The sequence below is a fragment of the Pyrus communis genome, chromosome 5 (genome assembly GCF_041283825.1).
Source record: "Pyrus communis isolate YQ-2024b chromosome 5, ASM4128382v1, whole genome shotgun sequence".
In the NCBI taxonomy this organism is placed as follows: domain Eukaryota; kingdom Viridiplantae; phylum Streptophyta; class Magnoliopsida; order Rosales; family Rosaceae; genus Pyrus; species Pyrus communis.
In genome coordinates this window covers 11,791,910-11,804,602 of record NC_142569.1, presented here as the reverse complement: position 1 = coordinate 11,804,602, position 12,693 = coordinate 11,791,910, and the positions used below count along the sequence as shown (strand labels likewise).

Sequence of the window (12,693 nt, the reverse complement as noted above, 5' to 3'; positions counted from 1 at the left end):
CTTCGAGTAGAATTAAAATGAGTTCTCAATCACAGAGAACTTCAAATTTCATGCAAGTTTTTGTGTTCTAATTTCGGGGCTTAAACAAAATGAACTAAAAAAAAAAAAAAAGAATCTATTCCAATTTGATTATCCGTTCAGGTTTAAAAAGACGAAACGAAAAATATTTTTAAGCATCCAAACATCAATTAAACTAAACAATTAAAAGTAATAAGTTCATTGAAGACGTAGATAACATATTTGGTTCTTTGTACCCCAAATGGAAAACATTGCTTTCCTGTATGCTCTGAAGTTTGCGTAAGTGCTGGAAATTTGCAAAATATAAAGAGAGAATCTCAGAATAAAACACATTTAAAAGAAAAGTAATAAGAAAAGAAAATAGTGGTTTTACCTATAAACCATGTGAGGAGTAGTCACAATTGACAACCCAGGAGCTCTGTAAATCATTAAAAACCGATAAATAACCTGGTCCAATTTGGAGGAGTAATTCTTCCTGATCGAAGAAACGGTCTGAAATACATCTTCACTGTCAGAACGCAAATCACAATGAATTCAGTTTTCTCATTTGCCTGAATAAGATAATACAAAATCAAGATTAGGAAGCATAACACAGGAGCAGAAAACTCTAAAATTTAGTTTTCTCATTCCCCTCCACTACAGCCGCACCATCAACACTTCCAAAATCTGGGTTTAATGAAATTACTGAAATTAATTAGTCCATTAGTTTTCTCATTTAAACCATCGTGGCATGGACAAATGCAAACACATTCCAAAATTTATTCCCAACTTCTGAAATTAATCGATAAGATTGTGAATTTGATCCAAATTAAAAAGAAAAGGAAACGAATTGTTTAAAAATTGTATCTTTATCGTTAAGCACGGAACCCCTTTCCCGTTGAATCAATCATATAAGGGGGAGAGAGAAGATAGAACTGAACCCAAAAGGCGAAAGCCTTCACTAACAAAGATACACATTTGTTAAATATGTACAATTATAGCTCTCTACTCTTAAACATCTCTGCTCAACCTCATTCCAGCTGCAAGTTATTTGATCTTAAGCATTGTGCTTTTCCCTTATATAATAAATTGTGTAGATGTCTGTTGAACAAACAATGTTCCATGTATGTTATTTTTTCCCCGAATGACTGCAACCATGGTAATCTTATGTTATGATATTATGATTCGCTAACACGTTGGTATCTATAGAAACCAAATTACTCGTAAGGAAAAGAAATAACAATGTTACCTTGCCCCATCCTTTGAGTCACATAACTCGAGTTGATGACTGCCATATGCAAAGAAGAGAAGATACATGTTATCACCCATAAATAAACGGTATAAACCACAATAAACAACATAAGCTGGAAGGGACAACATTGGATAAGTAAAAGTACCTCACCTGCCATCTCAAGGGCCTAATGGGGTTGTCACTTGTCAGAGAAAATCCCGGCAAAAGGATATCACCTCAGACCTTATTTCAACATAACATTATTAACATGACTATAGAATGGAGACATAACAATACGTACTGTTCCCTTGCCAATAGCTGACGCATTTGATATTAACAGATCTTTGGTTTCTTTGAACAGATTTGCAACTTGCTTGTAAGAGTTCTCGTCCAATGACAAATACCTTCTGTAATCAGAAGCATATAAATCCACAGAAACTAAAATCAACAAATGACAACATAAACACAAAAGAAATTCAAAAAGTAAATAGAAGCACGGTTTATAAACTAAACTTTACAAACAAAATGACATTTACAATAAGAACGAACAAAAAGATAAATTCGATCACAATCGAAAGGGGGCAAAAAGCGCCAGCCTTGCACAAATCAGTAAATCGATCTTGGAGAAGACCAGAATTGCGGCTCTCGGGATTTGAATTGTTGGAAGCTGAACTTCAGGCTTAGCATCTTCCATCTTCACCATAGCAGGTAGACTCATCTAGACCCTAGCTGAACCAAACCAAAATCAAGATTACAAAAGTTAATTCCAACCGTTAATTTCTATAAAACCATACCTCAAAAGTTAAAACAAAACAAAATTGAAGGGTTTTACATGGATTTGCCAATGCAAGAATTTGAATTTCCAAAAACCCACTACTGTAAAAACCCCAAAATCCCGAGATTTATACCCAAAAAAGAAAGAAAATTTGCAAAACCCAGAACTCAAATTCTCATTGTATGTTTCCCAACTGCTGTAATTGATCTCTTCAGTTACTCGATCTAAATTTCGCTCCAAAAATCAATAAATTTACTTTGCAGAGCAGTCAATTAACAAGTGAGAAAATAAATCACCCTAAAGGTCAGAGATATCCAAAGCCAAAAGGAAATTAAGAGAGAGAGAGAGAGAGATCGGAGTACTGTTAGTTAAAGCGTGTCGGCGTCGGTTCTCCGAGCACTGTAATCCCTGAAGATCTCTTCCGCCGTTCGCAAACTCGAGCCCATCTCCCTGCTCCTCCCTCTCCTTCCTCTCACCGAATCTCACAACCATTCCTCCATCTGACCGATAGCAACTCTACCCTCTGTGAGATGGAAGCAGAAGTCGAGAGCGACGAAAGCAGATTTGTGAGAGAGAGAAGTGGAATTGCTCAGCTAAACCTCGTTCAGGAGAAGCGTTGGAATTCTTCAGGCTCTCTCTGGTAACCCATCCCCATCTGATGGTCGACCCAACACGTGTATAGGAGGAGAAAATTTTCAGAAAATAAATTAAAAATAAAAACAAAAAAAGTTAATTAAAGAAACCGTCCCACATATTCGTCGGAGTCTCCGACCTCCGCCCTACCCCCACCCATCTCTCCCTTCGCCTCTCCCTTTTTCTTTCTATCTCCTTCTACCTTCCTTTACATCGAAGAGGGGCACTATAAATTATCGTCGGACCCCCTGAACTTTGATCAGAGGTTGGGGACAGCAGATCTGAAGGTTGGAGTTGTCGCCGATCACCCTCGGGCTCCATGACGAGGTAAGAATGGAAGAGGAGAAAATTAAGAGTAGGAAGTGAGAGAATTAATGGGGTGTCGCTGTTGTAATTATCGCCATCAATGGAGGTGGTAGTTGTCTTGCCGTGAGTTCATGGCGGCGAGCAGTGGGTGATTGGATGCTGTGAGTTCTTCGGCGCGGGGAGGGTGGTTTTTTTTCGAAATTCCGTTCCACTTTTAGGGGTAAATTAGGAATTGTATTGACAAAATAAGTTTACGAATTTTAACCAAAAACTACTTTATAATTTTTTTTAATATAAAAAGCTTAAAATTTAATAAAAAGAACAAAATATAATATAATAAAAACAAAAACTTCTTATTCCAAATTTAGGAAATAAGCCGACATGCAAAACCAAAATTTCTTATTCCAACCAATGCCCCTGACGGAAACTCCGTTCCGTGAGTCCAATTCCATCAGAAAATTGAACTTTCCCAGGTTTGAACTGAGTGAAAGGTTTGTCGGGGCCACACTCCCATTAAATCTTAGTTTGGTTGTGTTTGTGTCTGCATGTCCACGGGTTTTAGCCTCCAACTCTCTTTTCCCAGTTTCTTAGCCAATAAGATGTGTCACATGTCCCACCGCCTTCTCTCTAATCTTAAAAATTAGAACCTTCATCCCCAATTATTACTCCGTTGTTATTTTTAATTATTAATTTATTAGCACTATAATTAGGCATATATACGTTGGTATATCCACCACAAAAATATCATTCATTTTTTCTTCTTACTCAATCATTCTTTCATTTAACCCGATTTTTGACACAACTTAAAAACGAAATCGAAACCGAGAGAGAAAAGTATTTGTTTTGTTTGTGCACAAACAAATACTGTATCTGAAAAGAAAAGAACGAAAATCTAGAAATAGTGACTTAAATTTCAGAAACAATGACTTAGATTCCATAAACAATCTATGTTTTAACCTTTGACTGTTTCTTTTCTTCCATTCATCAGTTGATTATATTCAGGATGCTTATTTTGCTTTGAATCCAGATACAATAAATTTCACTATTTCTTTTCTAGCTTACATTTAAGAAACAGTGTGTCTATTTCATTTGGATCCAAACACAGTGACTTAGATTACAAAAACAGTTACTTAGATTTCAAAAACAGTGTTACTTAAAATCCAGAAAAAATTTATTTTTACAGTCCAAAAACAATGAACCGTCATTATTATTGAATAGCATGATCTCAAATTTATTTTCTAGAGAAACAAACGATGAATTTCACTGATGAAGAAAAATTGAAAAACAGTACCTCAAATACACTATGAATAATAACGACGATCACATTTCAACGAAATAATACAAAATATAAATTAAATAGCATGATGATCTATATTTTTGTTTCAAAGAAAAAGAAGAAGGTATGCAAAACAAAAATGAACTCCATTAACGATGAAAATTTGGAACTCAACCTAAAAAAGTTAGGGATAAAATTTACAAATAATAATTTATTATAGTTGGGCCATTTTTTAGTTGGACTACTTTAATATAGGTCTTGTACTAATCATTAGAGGATTGAAGAAATAGCTGAGCAGGAGAAACTAGAGATGACAACACAACAGGAGATTAAAGGATTACAGGGTGGTGGCGGCTGGCCCTCAACAGCCACAAGGGAACCATGACACACCTTTTATGGAACTGCCGTGGTCTACGGTCAGACACGGTAGTTCGGGCCCTTCATGGGCTAATACGAAAGCATAGACCCGCTATGATTTTTCTCGCTGAAACAAAAATGAAAGATCATAGAGTAGATGGAGTAAGACGAAGAATGGGGTATCTGAGGAGGTTTCATGTTTCCCCTATTGGGAGAGCTGGGGGACTAAGTATGTGGTGGGATGACTCTTTAGAGGTGGAGATTGGGTATTCTTCCAAACATATTATTGATGCACGAATTAGCTATGTGGGCTCGGATTGCTGGGCTCGGGTTACATGGGTGTACGGTACTTCTTATCGGACCGAAAAGTTAGAATTCTGGAGGTGGATGCACAATTGGTTCCAACCGACTAATATACCATGGCTTTGTGGAAGAGATTTCAATGAGATCTTATGGGATTATGAGAAGTTAGGAGGAACAAATTTGAGCTATAATCGTTCGAGGTACCTGGAGGAGTTCTTAAACGTTACGGAGCTTATGGACCTGGACTTTAATGGGCCTCGCTTTACTTGGCGTGGCACAAGAAATGGGCAACTTGTGGAGGAGCGGTTGGACAAGGGTCTAGCAAATAAGCAATGGCAAGACAGTTGGCCAAATACTATGGTTATTCATGAAACTGTTATCGGGTTGGACCATTGCCCACTAATTATTCAGTGTCAACCACGTGTTAAGAGATCGAAGAAGCCCTTTCGCTTTGAAGCTTTCTGGGCCAAAGAGGAGAGGTGTAAGGAAATTGTGGAACGATGTTAGAGGCAACAATGTAGCGGAGATGGAATCACGAGGTGGCAGAAAAAAATGGATGACTGCCGTTTACAGCTAAACAAGTGGAGTCATCAGGAATTCAAGTCGAGAGGTAGAGAACTTGAATGCCTTATCTACAGGCTGGGGGACCTTCAACATAATTGGAGCAAAAATTGGGAGGAGATTAAAAAGTTATCTTTACGTATAGACAGATTATGGGAGATTGAAGAGCAGTTCTGGCAACAAAGATCTAGGGTGAAGTGGCTACGGGAAGGTGATGCGAATACTTCATTTTTCCACCAATCTACGCTTCAACGACGAAGGAGAAATAAGGTAGTTAAGATCAAAGATGGGAATGGAGTATGGATCGATAATCAGGGAGAGGTTCAGAAGTTTATTGAAGATCACTATGCCATTCTTTTTACGACCTCTGGTCCAATGGAGTGGGGACGGACTTTGGATTGCATACAGCATAAGGTGAGTGATGAGATGAATTTGGCCCTGATAAGGCTGGTTATGGTGGAGGAAATTCAAACTGCTGCCTTCAAAATGGGAGGCATGAAGGCCCCGGGACCTGACGGGTTCCAGGGAATTTTCTACCACACCTTTTGGAACTCTCTTATGGATGAAGTTAATGGAATTGTGCAGGACTTTATGCAGGGGGTACGTCTCCGCAACGTCTCAACTCGACACATATTGTGTTGGTTCCAAAAGTCACAAACCCAGAATCTGTCGGGCAGTTCAGACTTATCAGCTTATGTAACTACTCCTATAAAATTGTCTCAAAAATCCTTACTAATCGTCTCAAGCCTCTACTATCGGAGATTATATCTCCTATGCAAAGTGCTTTTGTGATGGGGAGACAAATACAGGATAATATTGGTATTGCACATGAGATGTTCCACTTCTTGAAACTCAGAAAGGCAAAGCATAAATTTGAGATGGGAGTTAAGCTTGATATGCATAAGGTATATGATCGGGTTGAATGGGACTTCCTCGAGGCAGTCATGGACAAGTTGGGATTTTGTCCTTAATGGAGGAATCTGGTCATGGGGTATGTCAAGACCGTGGATTTTGCTATAATCATAAATGGGCAGCTAGGGAGACAATTTATCCCTTCTAGGGGCATCCGTCAAGGAGACCCTTTATCTCCGTACCTCTTCATTCTCCTTAGTGAGGTCTTGTCTAAACTTATTCAACAAGCTGTTGATAGGCGGCAGCTTACGGGAATCCAGTTGAACTATGGTTGTTCGATTATCTCTCATATGTTCTTCGCGGATGACACCCTGATTTTTATGCGAGCTGATAAACAAAACTGTGGTAATCTGATGAAGATCTTAGAAGCTTATTGTGGTGCGTCCGGTCAACAGGTGAATATTCAGAAGTCCTGTATTTTCTTTGGTGCTAATGTGCCAAGAAGCTTATCAACTGAGTTAAGTCATGACATTGGTATGCCAATGGTGGATGATCCAGGGAAGTATCTGGGTCTCCCTTCTTTCTGGGGTCGCTCCAAAAAGCAGGGGCTTGCTTATGTGAAAGGTAGGATTCTGGAAAAAATTCAGGGATGAAAGCAATGCACTCTCTCACAAGCAGGGAAAGAAATTATGATTAAGGCTGTGATTCAAGCTATCCCTGCTTACCCAATGCATCTTTTTAAATTCCCCACTACGTTGTGTTCGGAATTTGATGCGTTAATTGCTGATTTTTGGTAGGGACAAAAGTGGGGGGGGAGAAGTGAATCCACTGGGTTTCCCGTGGCCGGTTGGGGCTCCCAAAGCAAGATGGAGGTATGGGATTTAGGAATTTTCAAGATTTTAATGATGCTCTGCTTGCTAAACAGTGCTGGAGATTTATACATGATCCAAATACTTTATGGGCGCAACTTCTTAAGGCCCGCTATTTTCCTCAGTGTTCTTTCCTGGAAGCTAAACACGGAGGTAGGGCTTCTTGTGGCTAGTCCAGTCTTCTGGTTGGCCGTGATATTTTACTTAGGGGAGCACATTGGCAGATAATGAATGGTAAAAGCGTTAGGTTATGGCAGGACAGGTGGTTGCCGTCTATCCTTGCTGGAAAACCTACGCCCATTGGGGATGTGCGAGTGTCTAGGAATATGCGGGTGAGCACTATGATTAGTGAAATGTCCGGAAACTGGGATATTGATGCCATAAAGCCTCTTATTTCTGTGGAGGACTGTGATGCCATCCAGGACACTTGCATTGGAGATATTTTGAGGGATGACAGAATTGTGTGGCCGGCCAATAGGAATGTGAAGTATTCAATGAGGTCTGGCTACCATTGGAAACATGTTTGCTCGATGCCTCTGACTCGTAGGGCCTCTTCATCTTCCTCTGTGATTCCTTCCCAAGTCTGGAGATGTATTTGGAAGTTGATGATTCCTCCGAAGATTCGAAACTTTATGTGGAGGGCTTTAGTTCGCACTTTGGCCACTATGGAGGATTTGTTCAAGTGTCATTGCTCCCCCTCCCCTTGTTGTCCTATTTGCCTTGCTCAGGTTGAATCTGTGGAACACCTGCTTCTTTCTTGCCCGTGGGTTAAGCCTATATGGTTTGGCGGCCCTTTAAATTATTGGGTGAATCGAACTAATGTCTCAAATCTGCCCGCATGGGTGTCTTCCTTCTTTGGGTCTAACCTGGGATCCAAGGAAGAGCTTGCTCGGATTTTGTCATATGTGGCTTTCACCTGTTGGCACATCTGGAAGGCCAGGTGCAACTTTGTTTTCGACAACAAAAGTATCTCCCCTAATCAGGTCATTATGTATATCTTTACATCTGTGAATGGCTTTCTGGGGGCTTCTCGTACTCCTGAGGGTCATTCTCAGAGAGTTCAGACGACCCTTGTCCCTCCAGCTTGCTGGTCTCCTCCTAGCCCTTTTTTTCATGAAGTTGAACGTGGATGCGAGTTGGGTGGCTACCTCTAAATGCGGCTATGCTGGAATTGTGGTTAGGAATCATGAGGGGAATTTTGTGGCTGCTAAAAGAGTGCAGATTTGTGCGCCTAATATGGCAGCAGCGGAGGCCTCTGCGATTTTGCTTGGTTGTGATCTGGCCAGTTCGTTGGGGTTGGACAAAATTATTGTGGAGTCTGATTCCAAGGAGAATATCTATAGCTTAGTAAATGCTTCTTCTTCGGGCAGCTGGGAGGCTTTCCCTATTCTTTCTAAAGCTTTGCGTCTAAGGGGTTCCTTTCAGGATTGTCGCTGGTCTTAGGTTCCGAGATCGGCCAACGCAACGGCGCATCGATTGGCGTCGAGGAGTAATCCGGAGATGTGCGGTTTAACTTGGGTTAATCACCCTCCATCTTCGCTGGTCCATGTTTTGAACAAGGATGGGTTACCCTGTCCCCATTAAATTTTGGTTTGGTAAGGGAGGGGGTGACGCCTTTGCACTTGGTGCTGCGTCGTTTGCTTTTTTACCCTCCTCCTCTGCTTGCTGCTTGCCTTTTGTGGGCTTCTGTGTTTGCGTGGCTTCGGCCCTGGTTCAATGGTTTCTAGTTCTTCAAAAAAAAAAAAAACTAATGTCACAACGCTTGAATAACGAGACAACAGAATTAGGGTCCTCTTTAGTAAAAATTGTAGCATGAATTTTCTTTTTCCACTAACAATCCATTAAATTGTACTGTCTACGTATATGAAAATCAAGTTACACTTTCTCATGTTCTAAATGCTTCATTGTACAATGACTCCGAGTTGAAACTCGAAGATTTCTACGTCAGATTCTGTAGCTGTTTTGACGAATCACAAGGCACAAGTAAGTTTAAAATATGGGGTGGATTTGCTTCTGATTCTGTTGGCGATGGCCTGCGAATTAACTTTTCTAGTAACGGCAACCTTTCTCAGATCATTCCTCTTCATCCTCAGGGTCTGATTTTGCAAAAACTGTTTCAAGCTGGGTTTGCGCATAAGCTGGTGCAATGTACTTAGGTTCTTTTGCTGCAACATCTGCATACTTCAGAATGGCTTCTCTTGGACCTTCGTCCATCCACGTCTCCTTGATCATACCCCCTTGCTGAGATGGAACTCAAAGGATCAGTATACATTTTTATGGGGAAAAAACATTACCTTCATGAGGTACTGGGTCAATAAGCTTCCTTTACTTGCGCCGGCTCTTCCAAACCTGGTCCCATCATGGGGAGTTCGGGCTTATGGGCTTTCAGTGGGTCTTTCAGTGCTTTTTCTCGCTCACGCTTACGGCTTGGCTGATCTCTGAATAAGGGTAGAGCATGAGGGATGTGTATCACTGGTTTTGCCTCAAAATCATCAATAGACTTTTTCCTGGGGGCATGCGCAACACAAACGAGGGCTCCTCTTTCACTAAGTGTTGGATCATATAACACATGAATTCCTCCTTGGCTTTTATCTCCTGATGTTGCAAAGATCTTCAAAAACACAGGCGTGTAAGATTTTTCATTTTTCATTTTTTTGATTTTGGAATATCAAAGGCACGTAACTTCTGAGTATATTTCCATTCTTCATAAATTGTGCATGCATGCATATGAATGTGTTGTGTGGTTCCCAAATAATCAATGTGCGCGCTAGAACAGTTCAGGAAAATGGACTAAAAAAGCATGTTATCAGTGAGAGCATTACCTGATTGAGTTTTGGGTGCCAGGCACACTGCACAATACTGCACGTGGGGGATATCCCAACCTTTGAAACAAGTTCAAGTTTTGCTCGATCAAAGAAGCATAGCAAACCTCCAGTGGTGGTCTCCTTTCAACAGACGTTCCAGTCAGGAAGAGTTGCTCATCGGAACTAAACACTATATTAGTTTGGGCATAGTTGTTTGGGAGATCCTCAAACGCCTTAAGAGGATCCTTCATCTGATGCAAATCCCAAACCTGGCACACATTATGGAGTTAGTAGGGAAATACACAACAGAGAATAAATCTTGATGAAGCACATCTTAGACCGGTAAATAACAGCAGTATATTCTTTAGACACAAAATTCATTACCTTCAATGTACCATCAAGGCTTCTTGACAGTAAAATTCTCCCATCCATAGAAAATTTAAGCTCGGTAATATCGTCTGAATGACTATTCTGAACGTGTATATCTGGCCGACTTCCACATCCAGGCTTAAGGTTCCATCCATACCTGTCAGAATGATACATGTAATGTGAGAAGGAGCTGATGCAAACAGTGAACAACATAAATCTATCTATCCAACCAATGAAAACTTCCATTTGTGAGCTAATTCACTACTGTGGTTATTGAAGTAAGAGATTCCATCCAATACCTGCATAGAACCATCTCCTATACCACCAGCAATGCGTTTTCCGTCGTGATCCCAAGCACAGGGGGTGACCGGAACTCTTCCAGGCCTAGCAAGTTTTGGCTTGATTACCTATTCATTGATATATAACATAATTTAGTCTTAACACATCAAGTTCAGTAATATGCATTCTCAATAACAAAAGCAAAACAAAGTCTCAACATTAGAAATCAATCTAACATTACATATAAACAATGTTTGATTAGTAATCCAATTCACTATCATATAAAGCAATCAACAATGAAAAAAAATCAACTCTCTAGTGCCATAGTTATGAGTTTTGTAGTCATTGACATCCCAAATACGCAGCGATCCATCCTCGGACGAAGTCAAAATCGTGTCTTTACTTTTAGGATTCCACTCTCCACAAGTCAATCCCGAAATGTGGCCCTTGGTGTTCTTGAGATCACGAATATACATGTCCCCTTTGACAAACTCCCCCAGAGTAAGTCCATCACGATCATAAATCTGCAAAATCCGCACGAAATGGAAAGGGTAAACACAATGCAAATTGCCCATCATACACCAACCCGAAATACCCAAAACCCAAATCAAATAATGTAAAGCAATAACAGGAAGATGAATTGTAAGGGTTGAGCACTACCTTTGCCGTAGCTGAGCCCGTAACACAGAGAAACCGTCCCGCAGTGGGGCTCCAGCTGATGGTTCGAACTTGGTGGCCTTCCGACGGCTCGAGCTGCCGGAAAGACTGCAACTTTGAATTCATTCCCTGGAAATCGTACATCCGCACAGAGTAGTCGTAGCTGCCGGAAACAACTCTAGACCCAGTGTGATCGACGGCCAGGGCAGAAACAACTTTTGTGTGGCCCTTGAGAACAATCTCATTGCTCAGCGGAATCCGAAACCTGTTCTCGAAATTCGCCTCCGAATCGGAGTCGTCCCTACTGGACCCCGCCGGCGGCCTCGGTGGTCCAATCATATCGCGCTCGTCGTCATTGTCGTCGCCAAGATCGGACTGCGGCGGCGGAGGGGGTGGTCCAACCATGGCATCGTCATCGTCGTTCTCGTTAGAGTTGGGGTCAGGGTTAAGGTTTTTGGGGGCGCGGAGGGAGCTGCGCCAGGTTTGGGAGGAGGGGGAGAGAGAAGGGAGGCCATTCGTTTTGACAGCGTCGGAGGAGGGTTTTTCCGGAGGTTTGTTGGTGACGGAACGACGAGTCGTGTTATGAATGGCTTCGAGAGAGGTTTGAGACTTCGATTGCTTCCCGAATGAGAGAGGAAACGCAGCTCTAATTACGTCGTATATCTCCGCCTCGTCGTCCGCCACTGGACTTTGTCTCTGTATTTCTTCACTGCACTTTTCTTTTTCTTCTTCTCTTCTCGTCGTCGATGGCTGAAACTTCGACGTTTTTCTGGTGTTTTCCGACGAAGACTTATGCGTCCAGGCTCCACCGCCATTAACCGTGAGAAATAGCTGGTGGGCTAGCTCAATTTTTGTGTTTCTCGGACTGAGCCCAAATTCTAAAGCCCAATGTACTTTCGTACCCATTCCCTAAAATTTAACGTTACAACATGAGATGTGCTATTCACACATTCCATTTTACTTCTCACACATCCCTTAATAATTTTTGTCCTTTGATCTTCTTCAATTTATCCAATCCGACGGCCGAAAATTAAAAATGTGTGTGAGAAGTAAAATAAGGTGTGTGAATATCACACCCCTATAAAATAATTCTAAAAGGTAATGTTACGAACACCAAATTTTTTAAATCAAATGATATGGTTGTAGATGATTGAATCATTAACTAAATATCAATTAATTAATAACTTATTTTCCAATCCCATAAAATAAAATTTTATTATTGTTAACTAAAGTGTTTTTAAAATAGAATATTCTTATTATGGTATTCTGAGTCAATATTGGTACACATAATAAATTACTAGTATATGGGCACACACAAAGTGTGTGAGAAATTTTTTGGGAATTGTTATTGGCACTCAAAAATTATCATTTTACACTCCAAACTTTCCATATTTAGAAAGAAAAATACACTTGTGAGGAGTGTA

At 40.7% G+C, this 12,693-nt stretch overlaps 3 protein-coding genes and 1 pseudogene across 17 annotated transcripts; 2 read left to right on the top strand and 2 right to left on the bottom strand.

The window, feature by feature from the left end:
• Positions 1–101: 101 nt before the first annotated feature.
• On the bottom strand, positions 102–3,551 carry LOC137724492 (uncharacterized). Of its 14 annotated transcripts, none has more exons than XR_015962607.1 (7): positions 2,366–3,545; positions 1,825–1,957; positions 1,530–1,635; positions 1,400–1,430; positions 1,247–1,285; positions 392–526; positions 102–304 (listed from the first exon to the last, which is right to left on the bottom strand). XR_015962607.1 is itself a non-coding variant. In XM_088694308.1 (7 exons), exons 3-7 carry the CDS (start codon positions 1,553–1,555, stop codon positions 217–219), a joined length of 324 nt encoding a protein of 107 aa, XP_088550434.1. In that variant the 5' UTR covers positions 1,556–1,632; positions 1,825–1,957; positions 2,366–3,551; the 3' UTR covers positions 102–216. The 14 variants fall into 14 exon arrangements, 3 of the variants coding, with proteins under 3 accessions (XP_088550434.1, XP_068319334.2, XP_088550435.1); XR_015962603.1 differs by having other exon boundaries at positions 392–569; positions 1,395–1,430; positions 2,366–3,543; XR_015962604.1 differs by having other exon boundaries at positions 392–569; positions 2,366–3,543.
• Positions 3,552–4,749: 1,198 nt separating this feature from the next.
• Positions 4,750–5,385, top strand: LOC148696769 (uncharacterized). Its single transcript, XM_088693361.1, has one exon. It carries the CDS (start codon positions 4,750–4,752, stop codon positions 5,383–5,385), a length of 636 nt encoding a protein of 211 aa, XP_088549487.1.
• Positions 5,386–5,430: 45 nt separating this feature from the next.
• Positions 5,431–6,410, top strand: LOC148696768 (uncharacterized). The gene is made up of 2 exons (XM_088693360.1): positions 5,431–5,932; positions 6,025–6,410. Exons 1-2 carry the CDS (start codon positions 5,431–5,433, stop codon positions 6,408–6,410), a joined length of 888 nt encoding a protein of 295 aa, XP_088549486.1.
• A 2,544-nt stretch (positions 6,411–8,954) lies between these two features.
• LOC137724764 (uncharacterized) lies at positions 8,955–12,175 on the bottom strand (annotated as a pseudogene). Its single transcript, XR_015962135.1, has 7 exons — positions 11,273–12,175; positions 10,941–11,136; positions 10,637–10,745; positions 10,349–10,490; positions 9,983–10,233; positions 9,455–9,771; positions 8,955–9,401 (listed from the first exon to the last, which is right to left on the bottom strand). The product of XR_015962135.1 is annotated as an uncharacterized LOC137724764 (transcript).
• Between the last annotated feature and the right edge of the window lie 518 nt (positions 12,176–12,693).

Excerpts from the sequence above, each read along its gene's own strand:
- LOC137724492 (XM_088694308.1), bottom strand. The coding sequence starts at position 1,555 with ATGCGTCAGCTATTGGCAAGGGAACA. Across the intron at positions 1,286-1,394 it reads CCCTTGAGATGGCAGGTGAG|TCATCAACTCGAGTTATGTG; the intron begins GTACTTTTACTT and ends TGCATATGGCAG. Across the intron at positions 305-391 it reads ACTCCTCACATGGTTTATAG|CACTTACGCAAACTTCAGAG; the intron begins GTAAAACCACTA and ends GCAAATTTCCAG.
- LOC148696769 (XM_088693361.1), top strand. The coding sequence starts at position 4,750 with ATGGGGTATCTGAGGAGGTTTCATGTTTCCCCTATTGGGAGAGCTGGG.
- LOC148696768 (XM_088693360.1), top strand. The coding sequence starts at position 5,431 with ATGGATGACTGCCGTTTACAGCTAAACAAGTGGAGTCATCAGGAATTC. Across the intron at positions 5,933-6,024 it reads TGCTGCCTTCAAAATGGGAG|GACTTTATGCAGGGGGTACG; the intron begins GCATGAAGGCCC and ends GGAATTGTGCAG.